The sequence below is a fragment of the Blennius ocellaris genome, assembly GCF_963422515.1.
Source record: "Blennius ocellaris genome assembly, chromosome: 10".
In the NCBI taxonomy this organism is placed as follows: domain Eukaryota; kingdom Metazoa; phylum Chordata; class Actinopteri; order Blenniiformes; family Blenniidae; genus Blennius; species Blennius ocellaris.
The window spans coordinates 11,780,567-11,799,492 of NC_137659.1; the positions used below are offsets into that span (position 1 = coordinate 11,780,567).

The window sequence follows — 18,926 nt, forward strand, 5'->3', positions numbered from 1 at the left end:
ACGAATATCAGTATACAGAGGAATTAGACTATTTAAAACCCTTTGAATACCCTGCATTCAACAAAATAACCTTAATTCATAAAAACTCTCCACATAAACTAAATTAGACAGTTAGTAACACATCTGTTAAATTCTTCAAAGTAGCCATAAAACAATAATACCATTTGGAAGACCAGCCCCACTAAAATGCACATTGAATCATTCTAACATTCACAAACAAAAACGTTCAGAGAATTACTTTTGAATTCATAGCGCATTTCACTTTGTGAATGAAAAATAAATTCATCATTTTTAACTTGTGACAGAAAAATAAGTATCATAGGTCTGTGACTTCAGACTTTATTTTTTAACTTGTGACAGAAAAATAAGTATCATAGGTTTGTGACTTCAGACTTTAAAAGTCATCTATAATGTAATAAATAATTCTAAAACCATTGTAGGACCTGGTAAAAATAAAACAAGGTATTGTAATCCAAAATCAGATTATTGACAAAAGGTTCGGTTGCTTGAATTACTTAGGACTGCATGTAGAGAATTCACTGCTTCCTAAACCAGTGGGGCTGGTCTTCCAAATGGTTTTATTGTTTTATGGCTACTTTGAAGAATTTAACAGATGTGTTACTAACTGTCTAATTTAGTTTATGTGGAGAGTTTTTATGAATTAAGGTTATTTTGTTGAATGCAGGGTATTCAAAGGGTTTTAAATAGTCTAATTCCTCTGTATACTGATATTCGTGTATGTGCTGATTGTCAGAGACAATACCTTACTTAAATAAATGATACCTGTGTTGATGCACACAGACATAAGAGAACTGCAAAAAGTGAATCTTTTCTCTGTCACTTGCAAGATTCACGTGTGACACACTTTAGCATTCAAATGACACCCTCTCAGTGTGACTTGAAGCCGCGGGTGGTGTGATACTTAAAGACTGAATGAGAATCAGTAACTTACAAGAACTACGTAATGTGAACTTAGACCGGGTCAGTTGAATTAAATTACTTCTTGTGAGTTCACAGTATTGAAACAAATTTAGAAACTTTTAGATTATGTTAACTTGTTTATTTCAAGTTTGCAGTAGTCAAAGTAAATTAAAGAATTTAGATTATGGTAACTTGTTTGAGTTTGCAGTACTCAAAGTAACTGAAGGCTTATCTTTAGTTTTAGTCATTCATCATATTGAAGCCGACTTAACATAACAGTTCAGTTAAAAAACACGTTATTTAACAGTAACAGAGTCCCCAAAACTATGAACGATCACTCAATGGATGAAATTGACATGAAAACTTATTTGAAAACACTCTGTTTAACACACCACGAAACTTGAGACTAATTTACCATGATACTATAATATTTCTATTCCTACAGATTATGATCATTTGTGAGTGAGATCAGTGAGACTGCTCTGAAGTCCTTTCATTTGACTGAGTATTTTGACCGGGTACTTTGGGACCACGTTACAGTGGTGGTCAAAGTGTTAGAATCCTTTACTTCTATAAAGGCCACACTGTGAAAACAACTTTGCTTTGGTTGATGGAAAAATCACGTCCAGATTGTCGATGTAAATGAACAGATTTGTTGCAAAAACGGCTCCCCAGTGATTCAGGTAATATCTCAGCTCTGGTCACCTCTTATTATTACTAAAATGTCTAAATCATTTTGTGGTATGTGTTTGTCTCAGTTTAAAATGTCTTTGCAGACGGGTAAAATAATCTGCTTCTGTGCAAAGAGCCACGAAGTTGCACAACTGACTGTGAAATACAGTTTCACAAATTTTGCCGTCATTCATTTGAGCATGCCATGTTGATATGTGTACTTTGAGTGCATTATAAGTCCAAAGACTTCATTTTACTTACAACTCCAGCCGTCCATACGGAACTGGGGCATAAAGCCTTCATGTGATCTGCTCTATATTCGTGGAATACTTTACAGACCGTTCTTAAACTCACAGAGCTGCTCTCACTGGGGGGCGTTTAGGGCCTTTTACAGCGGCTGGAAACAAACAAACAAACAAACAACCAAACGAACAAATGGTCACCGTGTTCTTGTCTTACCTAACTTGATTTAAACTATTTGATGGTTTTTAGAATTTTTTCTTTATATTTTTTTTATCTTTCATCTGCTCTCTGTGTCTGTACTTTTATTGTGTTTCATGTATTTGTCTATTGCTATTTATTTGTTTTAAAGAACATTTTAGTATTACTGACACTGTAATTAATTTATGTACCTACCAGGTACAACCAGGACACACTTGTAAAAGAGATTATTAATCTCAAAGTGTTTCTCCTGATTAAATATAGGCTAGTGAATGAAATGAATGTGCAGAGATACTCTTTATGAAGACTTGGGAGCCGGGGTTCCAGTGTGGCTTCCATGTTTCAAGCAGCAATGATTAAGCAAGTAGCTTCTCTTTTCAGCAGAAAATGTGTTGCTGGACCTGAAAAGATGTAAGCAAAAAAAAAAAAAAACAGTTAAACCTAACGTCAATGTGTTGAGTACTTGATTAGGAACGAGTTTCACTACATTTCATGGGTCAAAGCATATTAAATTACAACTTGTTTCAGTTAGATTATAGTTCTTTCTAAATGTACAATTAATTGTTTTAGAATTACTTATTACATTATAGATGACTTAAAAAGTCTGAAGTCACAAACCTATGATTACTTATTTTCTGTCACAAGTTAAAAGATAAAGTCTGAAGTCACAAACCTATGATACTTATTTTTCTGTCACAAGTTAAAAATGATGAATTTATTTTTCATTCACAAAATAAAATGCACAATGAATCATTCTAACATTCACAAACAAAAACGTTCAGAGAATTACTTTTGAATTATGTGACTAATAGTCAAAGTGAAATGTGCAATGAAATTAAAAGTTACATATTTAAACGTGCTGTGAACAAAACATCTTCAATCGTCTCAAACTACTACTACTAACATTTTATTTTAAACAATCCTAAATTAGAATTAACAAACTTGATCCATTTAATATCGGTTTCATCGTAATCCAACTATCGTGACATCAATGTCCATCTGTGCTGCCTGTTGTCACCTTCGTCTAACTGGACTCAGACTGGCCTGGTGGATCTGACTGAGCTTATGTTTCTCCTAATGTGACCCCTGCTTGTGTTGAATAAACTTTCAGATGTACATTGCTTTGGAAAAAAAAAAAAAAAAAAGTGTCTATTGAATGACATTGCAACACTACCGGTTTCTCCCCACCTATTAAATAAATACTCACAATAGAAGGATTCTTCGTTCAGTTTATGAGGCGTTAAGTGAAAACTTTAATTGCTGTGACGTGGGCGTGTGAGGACAACTGACCCGTCTGCTTCAGCCTGAAATAGGGACAGTGAAATAGAACATAAAGTTAAAGCAACAAGTTCAAAATACAGACGCACATGTAACCAACCATCAGCACGCCAGGTTGTTGTAGCATTGCATGTAATTAGGGCTGCAGCTACCTAATATATTTTCAAGTATCAAAAAAAAAAAAAACATTAATAAAAACTGCTTTTTTAAATTGTACACTGTCACATTCAGAATGTGATAAAAGTTACAAGCCCTGTCTCAATCAGACAACGTAATGGTTTACAACAGAGTACAATGTTTACTTACCAGATCAGTGTGCTCAGCGCAAGTCATCCCAAAACCCAGATGAAAAGTAAAATTGTTGGGAGCTCCAGGTGGCTGTAGATGTGTGTGGACACACTGTGGGGCCGACGCTGGAATGCTTCGGCCTCTGTCTATCTGTACGGAGTCTTTCTACAGGTTCAGATCCGAGTAACGTCGGGTGTTGTAAGCAGTGAAATATCTCCACAATGTTGTTTTCAGTGTACGGTTAAATCCTTCAAACACGGAGGCCTTTAGATTGGTGGCTGTGGAGAAATGTGTGATACTGTGTTTCTTGTAGAGAAGTTCACTCCTTCAATAGAGTGTACCATGTTTGGGGAGGGGTAGACTAATTGACACATATCCGCGAACCACAACCCCCCTGCAGCTCAGTGGCCTGGGCCAGCTCCACTTGAGCGAGTGTTGTTTAACCAGGGACAGGGTGACATAAACCCCTGGTGACCAATCTGCTCTGCATACGTGGGAATGCTCAGGCCTCTGTCTGTCTGTACGGCTTGTCTTCAGTCAGTTCCACTTTTTTGTAGCTCTGCCTCGTAGAACGAACCGTCGCTAAGTTCTCTGTCATAATCTTTGACATTGTATACGGCGGGAGTACGGAGCGACGCATTCTGACATGGTAAATACTTCGTCCGTAAAACTCTGCTCGGATTTCTTTATCTAATGTTCCTCTCACTCTGGATATTCTGGCAAGGTTGCCCTCCTTAAATATAAACTTTCTTTTCCGACCATTGCGAGCAGTCGGTACACCATACAGATTCCGAAAAAGTTGGCGTGTTTTTCAGCGTCACCTCCGTGAGGGTCATCTTTATGCCTCGGTGAAAATGTTGTTGTTGTAACTTCTAACCAAGCCTTGCAAAACTTCGAGGTAATGCCTGGTGTTGTGAAGTGTTTAAGACCATGTATACAGAGAATTAAACAATAGACTGTTTAAAAACATCGCCTAATACAGCTATGAAACATTTGAAACCATCCTTAATACAGCTATTAAACATTTAAATTAGACCTTACATTAAATGTCCACATCTGTTCAGTTAGAAAGTAGTATTTAAGAGTTAAATTTAAACTCTTTAAAGTAACCTTTGGACAGTAAAAACAAAACAAAACAAAAAACTCTTTGAAATTGTCTTCAGAGCCTTATAAACTAATTTAGGAAGTTGTAACGTACCTGTTAAGTTCTTCAAAATAACCGTTCTATGGTCGGCATAGACGTCTGCTTAAGGCCCTGTATCCAGTGAATTAAACATTAAACATTAAAACGTTTCTCAGCTATGTTATCTTCAACAGTTACGAGCTTTAACTAGCCTTATGTGTGAGTGAGAAGTATTTTATTTAATTTCTTCTAAATCCTAAGTCGAGGCTGTAAGCTGTCATTGTTGTTAGAATGAAATCTAACATTAAATCCTGTATTCAGAGAATTAAACAGTTAAAAACCCCTCCTCCTACTACTACTACTACTACTACCCGTGAATTGAACATTTAAACTAAACCTTACATTAAAAGCCCGCGTATGTTCACTTAGGAAACTGAGTTTAAGAGTTAAATTTAAATTCTTCAAAGTAACCTTTAAACAGTAAAACTCTCCAGCACGCCTGCTCATTTCTGTAAAGTATCCGTTCAGCGGTCTGCTCAGAAAACTCTGCTCGTATTTTTTATCAAATACTCCTCTCACTTTAGATATTCTAACGAGGTCGTCCTCCTTAAATTTAAACTTTCTTTTCCGCTGTTTGCGTGTCGTCGGTTCGCCGTACAAGTTGCGAAAAACCTGACGTGTGTTTTCAGACGACACGTCCATAGGGGTCATCTTGATGCTTCGGTGAAAAGTGTTGTTGTAACTTCTAACCAAGTCTTGCAATACTCCGACGTAACGTCTGGTGTTGTGAGCCGTGAAATATCTCCACATCCTCGTTTTCAGCGTACGGTTGAATCTTTCGACCACAGAGGCCTTTAGATCGCTGGCCGTGGAGAAGTGTATGATACCGTGTTTCTTCATCAGAGTCTTAAATGTATTATTATAAAATTCCTTTCCGGCATCCGTCTGTAGTTTTTCAGGTATTTGGCTTTCGCTAAAGACTGACGCAAAAGCCTGCGTGACCTCGCTGCCGGACTTCTTCTTTAAAACACGAACGTAGGCCTTTTTTGAAAACACATCTATGACGGTCAGTAGATAGTTAAAGCCATCGTTTTCCCCGGACAATTCCCTCATATCGCAAAGATCTGCCTGAAATTGTCTGAGAGGTCTCATCACTATAACTCTATTCCTAGCAAAATGTGTCCTGGCCGGTTTATGCAGAGTATAGGCGTCTTGACCTGCTAAAAATTCTTTCACATCTCCTAACTTCACTTTTCTACCCATCTTGTTTTGAACGGCTCTATGGAGTCTATCAACACCCCCGTAGCTGCCGGGATTTGCGACATCGTAATATAGTTGTTTCATAGACCGTTTCTCTGCCATGTTATCTTCAACAGTTACAAGGATTAACTAACCTTATGTGTGTGAGACAGAAGCATTTATTTAATTTCAATACCCCTATCCCTCGTATTAAACAAATAAATTAACCCTCTAACACAACCTTTAACTAATAAAACCGACCGCCGACCCCTCTTCCCCTCCTCCTCCTCCTCCTTCTCCTCCTCCTCCTCCATCAGGAGGCGTCTCTGCAGCTCCGGTAAGAGTGTACCGAACACAGCCCAATCCGCCGACGTCAGCGTAATCGACGGCGTGTGTAGGCCCATCTCACCGGTTTCCGTTTGATATAAACAGAGTTCTCCTGTCTGGTACCTGAACACGTAACCAAAGCGGCCTTCCATCCCCACAGAAGTCAGCATCCACTCGCGTTGGAGATTTTCTTCCGCAGGTTTCTGAATCCGTCGCAGATAAATCGTCTCTCTGCGAGGAGCATTTGGTGGATTCGAAAAGCCGGTAAATATCGTTACCGCTGTTTCACCTATGAGAGAAGTCTGTGTCGTTTCTGTCATCTGAGCCATGGTGAGTCGATCGCTATTTATCTCGTCACGTATTCTGAGCCTGAAAATATAGGCTCGAAACATTCCCTTTTTATTCCCGACGTGTCCTCCCCCCTCCCTTCTCTGCTCCTCTGCCGACCCCCGGATCCTCCTCCCCTCCTCCTCCTCACCCTCCTTCCCCCTCCTGACCTTTTCTGCGTGAGAAAAGCACTTTATCTAAAAATCCTAAGTCTAAAAATGTAAACAGGATTTTGGTGTCGCTGATGTAAACAAACCAACTTCCTAAACTCTGGGCCTGCCCGTCTGCAGTAATGGTCGTAAACGGTCGTAAACGGAGGAGGAGGGTGACGAGTCTTCAGCCACTTTGCACAAAGATATACAGACAGACAGACAGATTGCATTAAACATTTAAATTAACCCCCTAACACAGCCTTTAACTAATAAAACCTTCAGGAATGAACGTTATAACCTTAGTTCTGTTTAAACCCCCTCTATTCAGAGCATGAGCTTCCCACGACCGTAAACTAATGTTTCTTCAGAATAACAATAACAACACTGACCACACCTGGTGCAAACGCCTAATAAAACCATCAGGATTAAAACGTTATCGCCTTAATTCTGTTTAAACCCTCATCTTCCCACGACCGTAAACTAATGTTTCTTCAGAATAACAACAACAAGGACACCTGGTGCAGACATCTGTTGCAGACACCTGTTGTAGGCTATCAATCAATCTGACATATAGCACCTGTACGACCTTTATGACCTCCTCCCCCCTCAGAAAGGGGGGCGGGGCGGGGCGGGGGCGGGGGGCGGGGGGGCGGGGGGCTGGGGGGGCGGGGGGCGGGGGGCGGGGGCGGGGGGGCGGGGGCGGGGGCGGGGGGCAGGGGGGGCGGGGGGCGGGGGGTAATCAATCAAATTTTGACACAAAGCACATTGCTATTTCTCTCTTTCCTTCACTCACATCAAGGCTTGAAAAGGAAATTGATTTCTTTTTCTCCATCTGTCACTGTGCTGCTGTGCTAATTGAAAGTTGAAAGCATGAGTCTATTCAAAAGAAAACCACATTTCAATTTTGACAAAACCTGTCCAGTCACAATAGCCTATTGAACTCATTCTGAAAAGTTAAATCAAGATAAGTCACCAAGGACGTTCAGAGCGAGAAACGCCTCCTTTGATTTCATACTGATATCAATAACTACAGGATTCAATGACACCCAAATTAAACTTCTCTGTAACATTCAGACTTTAATGACAAAGATTACTGTCAGCGCTTGATGAATTTCAGAAAACTGAATAAAACTCATAACAATAAGCATTGCATTCAGGCTGAACTACGATGCAACCACCTACAGATGTGTGAAACAAAATCTTAAGCTGAAAAGACAAGGACGACGACATTTGATTCTTCAGTTCAGTAATTATTTCCATGACAGGTATTTCACTTGATTATGAAAATGTAGTCTGCCTATTCATTTTAAATGAATGGTTTTACTTAATTATCATGGAATGATGTCTTGATCATAGTTGAATAAATGTTTTACAAAATCCTATTGCACACCAGTACAATATGGATGATATGCAGTGTATATACTGTGAATCTCCTTCTTTTAAGCTAGTTCAAAATTTCATTATTATTGTTACATGTTTTCTTGTTATACATCTTGCCTTGGCTTTTTTGTACCTCATATTTAAAGTGTTTTGTCCCTTAGCCTGTCACACCTGAATTTTATATTTTGAAATTAAACACTGTGTTCTTGGCTCTTTTCAGTGAATCCAGGTGTATTATTGTAGCGTTGCAGTGACATATTATCATTGCTGTCTGCACTGTACAGCTCAGGGCAGATTTACTCATTCAGCTCAGCTCACGTCAGTTGTCAGGAGAAAGATGCTCTTTAAAGATGCAGATATATTTTTTATACAAAAGATAGACTAACATTTTCTCCAAGGTTACCCATAAATTACTGGCACTGTGGATTGAAACTAATGTTAATAATACCTTACAGTCACATATATTTCCTGTTGCTGTATTAGTTCGTTATTAATAAAAGTACTACTACTCCTCAAGTATGCTAAACTGTGGTTTCATCATCTTCTTCGGGTCACGTTAAAAATACCAGTGGAATTGGTGAGCTGTAAAATGAGAGACAAAAGCTCTGTAGCGCCCGAAATGTTATCTCATTACAACAAGAGCGGGATGTCGTGAACCCAATCAATATGATCATCAATAATGTGACTGCAAAAAAAAAGCATTGTTAAAATAATTTGTCACTTTCTTTTATTTTTCATTTGTTGGGATGATTTGGATGCTTTGAGCTTCAAGATCTAAAAGATGTGATTTTTTTGAAAGCTTTCATTTTAGTGTGAGGACATGTTTAATTCTAGTCAGACACATCAGCTCTACTGCAAAGAAAAACCCTGTCTGTCAATACAAGAGCATCGTTAAGGATTTTTTTGAAATATGACACACAAATGATAGTTTTAATTAAAAGGTAGTCAAATGTTAAATAAAACGGGAGCCGTGACCACATGTATATCCTGTTTTCAGGAAATCATCTCTCTGTGACTCTCATACTATTTCCAGCGGTGACGATGCGCTGCGGATTGCTTGTTTTTCTTTTATGAGTGATTCCACCACTATGATACCAAATACTATAATTTCCCTGACCGCCACCTCCTCCATGACTATTTCGCTTTCCGTAAAATTCCTTTTCTTCGTCTTTTTCTGTCAGTATTTGGTGTCAAATGCCGGCGATCAGCAGGGTGAATGAGATGCAAAAATATGGACCAGGTGCTTTGCATTGACCATTTATGGTAGAAAGTGGGCGTGTTGAGGGATGGGAGATGAACTGCATAACCTTCCAGGTGGATTGTGATTTATAAAAGAAAAGTGCGTGCAGATGTGCGTACGCACAATTTTATTGATCCAAATTTTTGGGGGCGCACGCCATTTTCAACTTTTGGACGCATGTACATTTCTAGTAGGAATCCTACGCAATGTTTTATAATGTTCATAATCTGAAAAAAAAATCCAAATCCAAATCTACTAAAACATGATTTTGTTTACTGTTTGTGCATTTACTCTCAAATCTTTTTTTTTTGTTTTCTTGTTGGCATGTGGTAACATTTTGAGATTTGAGATGTTGGAAGCGATCGTTGAGTTGGTGGATTGCAAAAATGCAAGTGACAGTGAGACTTCAGACTTGAGAAGTTTATTTTTATTCATCCATCATTAAACTGTTATTTATTTTGTAAATATTACATATATATAATATAATATAATATTACATATATATATATATATATATATATATATATATATATATATATATATATATATATATATATATATAATAGGTGTTAAAGTTTTGCTTAAACGGTCACAGGTCTACAAATCTATGGTTGATGGTAGTCATGGCAACAGGCCCAAGGGGGCGGGGCTTAACTCCCTTGATCCTTTGATCCTTTGATCCTTTGATAAATATGTCATACAGAGGCTTGGTGAATCACCAAACAGTTCACAGAACCAGTTGGCCCATCAGCTATCAGTTCACATCAGGAGACATCGTTCCAGGAACTTTTATAGCGAGAATTCAACTATTTTTGAATTGCTACTCCTGAACCTTTTCCACGAGCGTTTTAACCAGAGAAGTGAGTATATTGATTGTTTTTTTGCTAAAAGAAGTCAAGGAGAAGCCACAATATCCATTGATGGAGTTAATATTGAGAATGTATATCAATTTTAGCTTTTGAGAGTCATTTTCAGTCTGTGTGGGTTATAAGCTTTAGACACTAGGAGGCGCAGTTTGATGCAGACGCACGATTTTGCTCCATCTGACTCTGATAAATGCTGTTTCAAATCGCGGGAACATAAAACATGACAGCATTGTTCTCTCTTGTGAAAAAGGTCATGTTTTATGGAATTTCCCCCACATGTGTTATATTGTCTTGTTTTGCAGATTCTTGTGGTACTTCTGATCTGCTTGCTTTGTCAATAGAGTCACGGTTTAGCCACAGTCGACACTTGTTTGAGGTGTTCGATCAGGGTGGGTTGGGGTTATTGTTGGGTCTTGATGAGACGAACAATTTAGTTTTAGTTGATCTCCACTTGACAATACTACATTTGGTGAGCTTTTGAGCTTGTTTAGGGGGTCTAATGATGCAGCAGAATAAGAAACATTATAAATACAATAGGATCCTGGCATTTCGGCTCCCTTTTAACATTTCTAGTATTTTAACTGCTTTATTTTAACTACACTTTTTTACCATTACAGTTTAGCTTTCTTCAGCACCAGCTTTATATTTCCTTCAGCAAATAACATTCTTTTTGTGTCTTTTGTCATTTCTTTTTGTTTACTTTCTGCCTAGTGAATCAACTTACAACGACAAAGATGATGACACCTGCGTACTTCATCCCGGGACATGTGTTCAACGGCCCACAGGGTCCTGTGCACCATCGCCCACAGGGTGCCTTGTTCTATGGCCCACAGGGTCCCGTGCACCACCGCCCGCAGGGTCCTGTGCACCAACGCCCGCAGGGTCCCGTGCACCACCGCCCGCAGGGTCCCGTGCACTATCGTCCACAGGGTGCGCTTCACAATATCCCACAGGTCAGTGCCTTCAATTCTTTGAATTTGACCTATTAGATTTTATTAATTACCTGGAAATAACACTTGATCTTACCTGATGTTATACTAACGTCAACTTGCCTTTTGGGAGAACACATGCATACATACAGACATACATTTCATACTTGCCTGTAGAGAGACGTTTATTACAGCCTCACATGAAATCAACAATAATGATAATTATAATATTAAAGCAAATAGAGCTCTTGGACTCCTTGTTTCTGCTTAATCCTGAATTTTGGACTTGTTTATTTGTTTGTGTGCTTGCCTGTCTACATCTCGGCATCTCAGTTTTTTCTGTGTTGCTTGTTTTAATGGCCGCATCCTCATTATCGTCACATTTTCTACCTCAAATTGCAGAAGCAGCTTCAAGAGCAGCTTCAGATTCAAGAGCTGCAGCCTCAGTCTGAGGGGCCTCGGCAGCCTCAGAAGTATGAGGAGTATGAGGACCTGGAGGAGGCGGAGGAGCCGCAGCTCGGCCGGGGGGCACGGAAGCGACATCGTCAGGTGCTGAAGCTCTTCCAGTGGCTTCAGGACTCCCAGGAACCTCAGGAGGCCACAGAGAAAGCGCAAAAGACTGAGGTCCTTGAGCAGAATCAGCAGCTGGAGGAGCCAAAGCCCAGCCGGAGGGGCCGGAAAAAACAAAAGAAAAGGAAGAATCCCAACGTCCTGAGTAGCTGGGATTGCTGGGAGTGATCTCATGAGGGGACAGACAGGTGAAGCCCACAGTAAAAATCGTCTTTAAGATTTATTATCCAGAATGACATCAGCACAACCAAAATGTCTCAGGAAGCCTGAGGAAGCCTTGTTGAAGAGCTTTTCAATATTTGGCATTTAAAAAGTAATTTTCTCACTGTGTGCTTGTGTGTTCCAGGCACCTTCTCGGACCTTGGAGTGAAGCGATAACATCGGCCAACACCACCTGGACCAGTGTTATGTCCGTGTCCATGTCCCCTTTTGCTTCAACCCATGATTCCCCCCTTCCCCAAAATAATAATAAAAAAAAATATATATAAATTCCATTCCTACTTGTGGTCATTAATAATGTCATCTGTAGCAACTGGACGAGTCGGGGTTTGAGCAATCATATTTTATATTGTTTTCTATTTTCAATACTCAGTATTCATTTAATTTTAACCTCTTTCATTCTCTCATACACTCATCCTTTTCTTTGGATCAGCTTTACTCTGCACTTTTCCCATATTGGTGCTTGGCATCCCAGATAAACCCACAAATATTACATCCTCTCGTCAGAGAACTGGGTACCTTCCCAAACAACGGATTCGCTCTACGCATCCAAAATAGAAGTAATTCATTTCTACAAGAATAATAAATAATATCCAGTAATGCTACTGGTGTTCACTTCAGTGTCACCAAAGTCACTGCAGCCTTCACTTGGCCCCTGCTGATGATACTACAGCACCTGGTTTGACACTGGAGCTCTGGCCATTGTCAGTGTTTCTCAAAGTAATTGCAAGTAGCACATGCGTGTGTACAATGCCAAGATGAAGGTAATGCAGGTGTATTTGACCAGTTACACTTGACATACGTTATATAAGGCTGCAGTAGAAATAGAATTATTCCCGCCAATTGAACCAGTTCTTAAGGTAAATGCTTTAAAAAATGGATTGATGACAATGTTTGATTATATACTACCTGTTATGGCCTGTTGTTTTTCCAAAACTCAGACTGTCATTTCAAGTAAACCAACCCCAAAACACATTCATTTTCTAAAAGGGACTAATGAAGCTTCTGCTTGTATTTCTTTACAAGGTTGGTAATAAAAGAGTCATATTTATAAGTGCTCTCTATTCACTCGCTGTTTAAAAGAACTATAATCCGTTATCACCAGGGGCCTCTCAATCTCAAACAGGCAAGATTGGTGTACAGTGGTTTATAAATGCACTGTATTTAAATAAAGTTAGCATTGGCTGAAATTAAATAATAATGAAGAGCCCCACCATAAATATTTATCACGAGCGACACAATAAAGACAAAAATATAGATATAAAACAGGTAGAAATGACATTTTATCATAAAAATATTATCGGTAGATTTAGTTCAGTTCAGTTCCATTCAAATAATTGTATTCATCCCACAAGGGGCAATTCATTTGTAGATTCCTAGTCCATTCGTGCATGTATTCGGTCAACAAATAAACAAATACTAATTAAATCGTCAAACATCAATCTGTCAAGGATTTAAGTAAAGACATAGGGAAATATCACAACAGAAAAATAAAAATTACATAAGCTAAAGAGTTTAATGGCAGAGGGAATGAAGGCCTGTGTACCGGCTTGTTTTCCTTTGGGGCACATAATAATAATAACATCTGCCTGAAGGCATCAGAGAAAATTCCTGAGACAGGGCACGGTCTGGATAGCCGATGATTCTTGTTGTTTTTCCAGCTACTTGTTCCTCTCCGATTGATAAATTTGTTTTATGAAATGTAAAAGTGTTTTCCAAAATGCTAAATTCTCATATTATTAAGTGTAAATTTTGTAATTTTGTTTTGCACCTCTCGGCCAACGTACATTTTTCCCCATCAGCCACTGCTCCCCCTCACTGTGGGATTATACACCTGGTCCCTTTGCTTCATTGATCATCATCGGGGCTTTGAGCTCGATCAGACTGTCGATCTGTTAATGAAGTGGACCTGTTGGAGCCCTGCACCTTTAATCCTTCAATACAGCTGGAAGCTTATCGATAGAGCTCTGGCTACTCCAGAAGCATGCAAGTTTTTTGAAGGGTCATCATATCACCTCCAGCTTCACCCCTCCTCCCACCGGATCCCTCTGAGCCCTCCTCCCGGTGACAATCGATTGAGCTGCGCCATGGATCAAAGCACAAGATTACCAAAGCAACTCGTATTGATTTGACCCACCAACCAACATGTTATGAAGTCAATTCAATCTTGACCTATAAGAAACAAAACGCCAACACTGTAATCATGGATCAGAGAAATAGATAAAGAAAGGTAATAACATGGTTGGAGGGCTGCGTCAGGAGCTTAGAAAACTCAGAGTGCTGCAACTTGGTGATAAGGACACCTGAAAATATACAGCAACTCTTTCTGAGTGGAACTCCCATTGACCTTCAGGTTAAGCAAACTGAGTCACAGTGAGATGGAAAAAAGCTTCCACAGAGCCAGACAATTTCTCACTTTTGCTGAAGAATAAAATTCTGAGATAGTCAACACTTTATCTGGTTAAATCTGAAAGAAAGACAACTAAATTGCATTTCCTTGACAAATTCAATTAAAAAACAACAAAACTAGCTTCTATGTTAGCACTGACGAGCCTTTCTATAATCTAAAGATCTCTGCAGCCATTTTGTCAGAATGTGCCATTTAATAAAAGCAGAAGAAAGATACACTTTTGAGGCAGAATGCACAGCCATAGAGAAAACAAATTCACTCTGACACTCATCTTATGATACATAAATAAAATCCATGTAAAATGCATAATGTGTATTAGTGTAAAGATGTTTTTGATTTGGTTGAACGTCCCAAAAGAGCCACTGAATTCCTCAAGGAAGTTATTGTGTGGCTGTAAGGAAAGCACAACTGGTAGTGACAAATTCATGTCACTTTACATTTTGCCTGTTGTGGCAAAAGAGAAAGGATAAGGATAGATAAAGATGAGCCTTTGGAAGTGTTTTATTAAAGCACTCACTGGGACTGATTAAATAAATGTGCACACACGCACACACAAAACCACTGTCCTTGCTCATCGTGTTGTCAGTCCTATCTAAACCTCCAAAGCTGACCAGGGAGGCTGATGGGAATCTGTTCACTTCAGTCATCATCAGACTAAATGATAATGACAGCTGCTGTGTCACCGCTCATCAGCTGCTCAAGGACTTCACTGTGACTGCCGACTCTGTGTTTCATTATTGCAGCAGCATAGTGGGAAGAAAACAGAGCACAGCCGGGTTCAGGTCAGAGCTGGATTTAACAACCACTCTTGTTTTGTTATGTTTTTTTGATAAATAATCAGTAATTTCATTAAGATCAAAGCAAGAAGACACCGGTTCAGTTTGAGGCCTTTCTATGTTTGTACAAAATGTACCCCATCTTTCATCCACGGTCTGGTAGAATCAGCTCTTGCTTCCTTTGACCTGAGGATAGAGCTAGAATAAATGGATTCACGAATGGTACTGGTTCATTAAAATAGGAACCATAAGTATAAACCCTCAGAATTAAAGGAACCAGAAGTTTTTTTTTTTTTTTTTTTGAGGCGTTGTTTCCCTAAGTTTTTGTCATTACAGTCACTCAGCCACTGTAGACCATCATAGTCTGTATGGCTCCTGTTGGTGTAGTTTGCAATAATCAATCCATATCGACAAGACTGAAAAGAAATGCTACCAGCTATTCAGTTATTATGACAACATTCACATGCACTCCAAATTGGCGATGTGTTCAGTGTTGCAGCTGCTTTGAGCAAAACAAAACAACCAAACATAGAAGGTGTCCACCATCAGTATCAGGACACATTTTATAATGAGTACAAATATAAATCCAGGAAAATTTGATCCTTCGATGTCAGCTCTTCCTATCATTGCGAAGCAGAATTCACCAAGTGTTGGATTGCTCACCCACTAATAGGGAACGTGAGCTTGGCTTAGACCGTCGTGAGACAGATTACTTTTACCCTACTGATGATGTGTGTGTGGTTGCAATAGTAATGTTCCTTTTTTATTGTTTTGCTTACAGAGAGGCTGTATGTAACATATCATGTTCATCACAAAACTGTACCAGACCTTTTACTCATTTGTTTCAATGTTTTGGAAGAAAACTACCTACATTACCAAGAAGAGAGAGAGACAGACAGACAGAGAGACAGACAGAGAGAGACGGAGAGAGACAGAGAGAGACAGACATGAACAAGCTTGAATGTGACACTGAATGCCACGACATTTCACTGCACACGTCCGAATCACTGAGTTGAATAATTGTTTGAGTGTCAGACTCGTTTACATATTGAGTGCATTTCTCAGGAACACGAAGAGGGACAAAATATCAAAAACAACACGCGTGGGCGGACAATTTCAGCTAAAAGCCATTGTGCCATCTCTCACATGCATAATGAGCACGATTCCTCTCAAAGTCTGAGCAAATACAGTCAATGTAAGCTCACACAGCTGGCACAGGTAACACAGCTGAATATCTGAATAGTAATGAGCCACTGATACGGCAGCAGCTCTGTGATGAGGCCGTCCCAGAAGCAACTCACCTGAATGTCAGAAGAGTAAGTGAAATAAATAAAAGTCAGTGAGTTAAACTGAAACAGCAGCACTTTGTTGCTACCCGGATGTCTTTGTCTGTGCAGGTGGGACAAAGGACCAAGAGTTTGGCCAGCTGTAGCTCAGCCAGTCATACAAATGTGTTGCTGAAAGCAAACAGTTTCTGTCAGAGTGGGTTTGGTCTGTAATGCAGGGCACAGGAGTAAGAGAGGGTCATGTCAACTCAAATGTTCCCTACCGAGTGATTGAAATGTGAAAATCTAAACTGATAGCATCAGTTGCCAAACCCCTGCGCAGTTTCCTTGTCATCCATCCAAAAACTAACATGTCTCCAAGAGTTTGGTGCCACGCAGAAACAATAAAGGACTGCAGTGTCTCCATTAGTTGTGCTGAATCGAGGTAGCTAGCACTGGTGTATAGTAAACAGCTCTATTGTACTGGTGCAGCACTACATCTAATCGGCAATGCGGAGAAAAACAACAGTCTATTGTTGATTCTTACTCATAAGAATGTAATCCTCGACAATTTGAGAAGCATTGGCTCGAGAAACCATCTGCCTCGAGATGAGCATGAAAAAGTTCATCAGCAACCCGATCAGGCTCCCTGCCATCATTTACCAGAATTCAACAGTTCTTAAAACAGCAAAGAAAAAGAAATGTGTCAATAGGAATTATCTTTAGATCTGAGCTGTCTAACCTGCTGATGTCAGTCATGCAATGTCTTGCAGGAGCTTCTTTGAAAAGATGGAGGAATGCTTTCTGCACGCTGCTTGGATTTGTTCTTGATTTTAAACCAGCAACATCCTGGAGCATCTTTGTAAAAGCTCGGTGAAGATATGTGAAGGTTGTCAAGATACGAAACCTAAACATAAGCAGACTATGCTGAAATACAAAAGGATGTTATTCATGAGTACACATTAGATTTACCTGTGGAGGTGGTGGCGCCACAAAAGCCATTCAACAGTCAAACAATCTTTTGATTTGAACAATCAGACCACAATACTTTCTTTTATATATTTGCCATGAGCCTTTCTTGGTTTCAATGTGAATAAATGGACAGCACAAGTAAAAACTCAAATCCTACTGGCAGTGAAGTGTCCAACACTCTGTAGAGGATGATTAAACTCCCACTGTAAACATTGTGCAGAACAGACCATGCAGCGAAAATGTGCAATTTGCTTCTCTTGAAAAAGAAAAACCTGCTCCAGGTTGTTGAAAGAGCTAACGGCCAGCCTCCTGAGGGATGACAAAGAAAGAGGGGAATAAAGATTTGCTGCTTATCTTAAGGACTGAACCCCACTGAGACAGCGGCAGTGGAAATAAATAACAGAAGATGGATTTCTTCTGAATCTCCTTAAGAAAATCTCTGCTGTATAAGTCATTCATTTTCACTGTCCCCATACCCCAAAGAGTATATTCTAGTCAGGCAAGGAAAATGTCCAACATGATCCTCATTATTGACATAATTTGACCTTTTAGTTTTTTTTGTCCAACATACTGTCTGTTAACATCACTCAGGTAAAGGGGCAAGTTCGTGAAATTTGTGTCATGGTACTGTTGAACATGGGGTAGCAATGTTGAGTCTCTTTATTGCCAGTCAGTCTCTTGGCTTTTAGAGTTCTGGTTCTTTTCTGTGGATAATAGTTGGAGTAGTCCACAATGGGGCGAACATGTGCAAGCTTTTATTGACAAACACAGACATGTAGTCACAGAACGATACTTAAACGCGAGTTTGGTCGTTGGAAACGTTGTTAGCAACTTATTGAGAAATGTGGCTATTGGCTTTCTTAAAAGTTAACTGAATGGCATCATCGCCTGTTTGCATATTTGACGAGGTAATCAGCCAGCAGCAACTTTGCGCATGCAGAATTCATTCTTGATGTGGAGGCATGAACATGTCTGAAGCCTGACTGTCGCCAGCAGGGACTGCCGAATGAGTGCTTCAAGGTGAGTGAGGGGGCTTATGATAGCGAATGCCGGTTGACAAGACAATCAAGGACATCTTTTAATGCCAGAGTCTCCAAAAAGTCAAGTCCAAAAAGTCTAATAAAATTTGAGAAAGTCAAAAGATTGCTTTGAGGTTATATTAGACATAGCACTGTACTTCAGCCTTTTTGTTAATTTCTCCTCCAGCTCAATACACCAATCAATTGGTGAAAGGTCATACGACAGGACTAAAAAGGCTTGTGCAAAATCCTCCTGACCTGTAGTACATCACAAATGTGTCTTTAAGAGGACATCATGACTGTTTGTTTTTTCTCATTCAGCTGAATAGCCAGCAAAAAAACAGGTTTTGTTGCATTTGTACACTGAACAGCTTCGTAGCACATGGCACACACCCTGTCTTTGATAGCCTTGCTGATTATATCCATCTGCATACTTGAGTTCCATTTTGACATAAACTATTTTGTCATTTGATTGTAGCATTTTCATGCACTGACTCACTCGTGTCTTCTTT

The 18,926-nt window shown here is 39.5% G+C and overlaps 1 protein-coding gene across 1 annotated transcript; it reads left to right on the top strand.

The window, feature by feature from the left end:
• Nucleotides 1–6,471: 6,471 nt before the first annotated feature.
• Nucleotides 6,472–12,217, top strand: LOC308135700 (uncharacterized protein). The gene is made up of 4 exons (XM_080503789.1): nt 6,472–6,553; nt 10,966–11,207; nt 11,586–11,941; nt 12,100–12,217. Exons 2-3 carry the CDS (start codon nt 10,989–10,991, stop codon nt 11,919–11,921), a joined length of 555 nt encoding a protein of 184 aa, XP_080359915.1. The 5' UTR covers nt 6,472–6,553; nt 10,966–10,988; the 3' UTR covers nt 11,922–11,941; nt 12,100–12,217.
• The last annotated feature ends 6,709 nt before the right edge of the window (nt 12,218–18,926 follow it).

Excerpts from the sequence above, each read along its gene's own strand:
- LOC308135700 (XM_080503789.1), top strand. The coding sequence starts at position 10,989 with ATGATGACACCTGCGTACTTCATCCCGGGACATGTGTTCAACGGCCCA. Across the intron at positions 11,208-11,585 it reads CGCTTCACAATATCCCACAG|AAGCAGCTTCAAGAGCAGCT; the intron begins GTCAGTGCCTTC and ends CTCAAATTGCAG.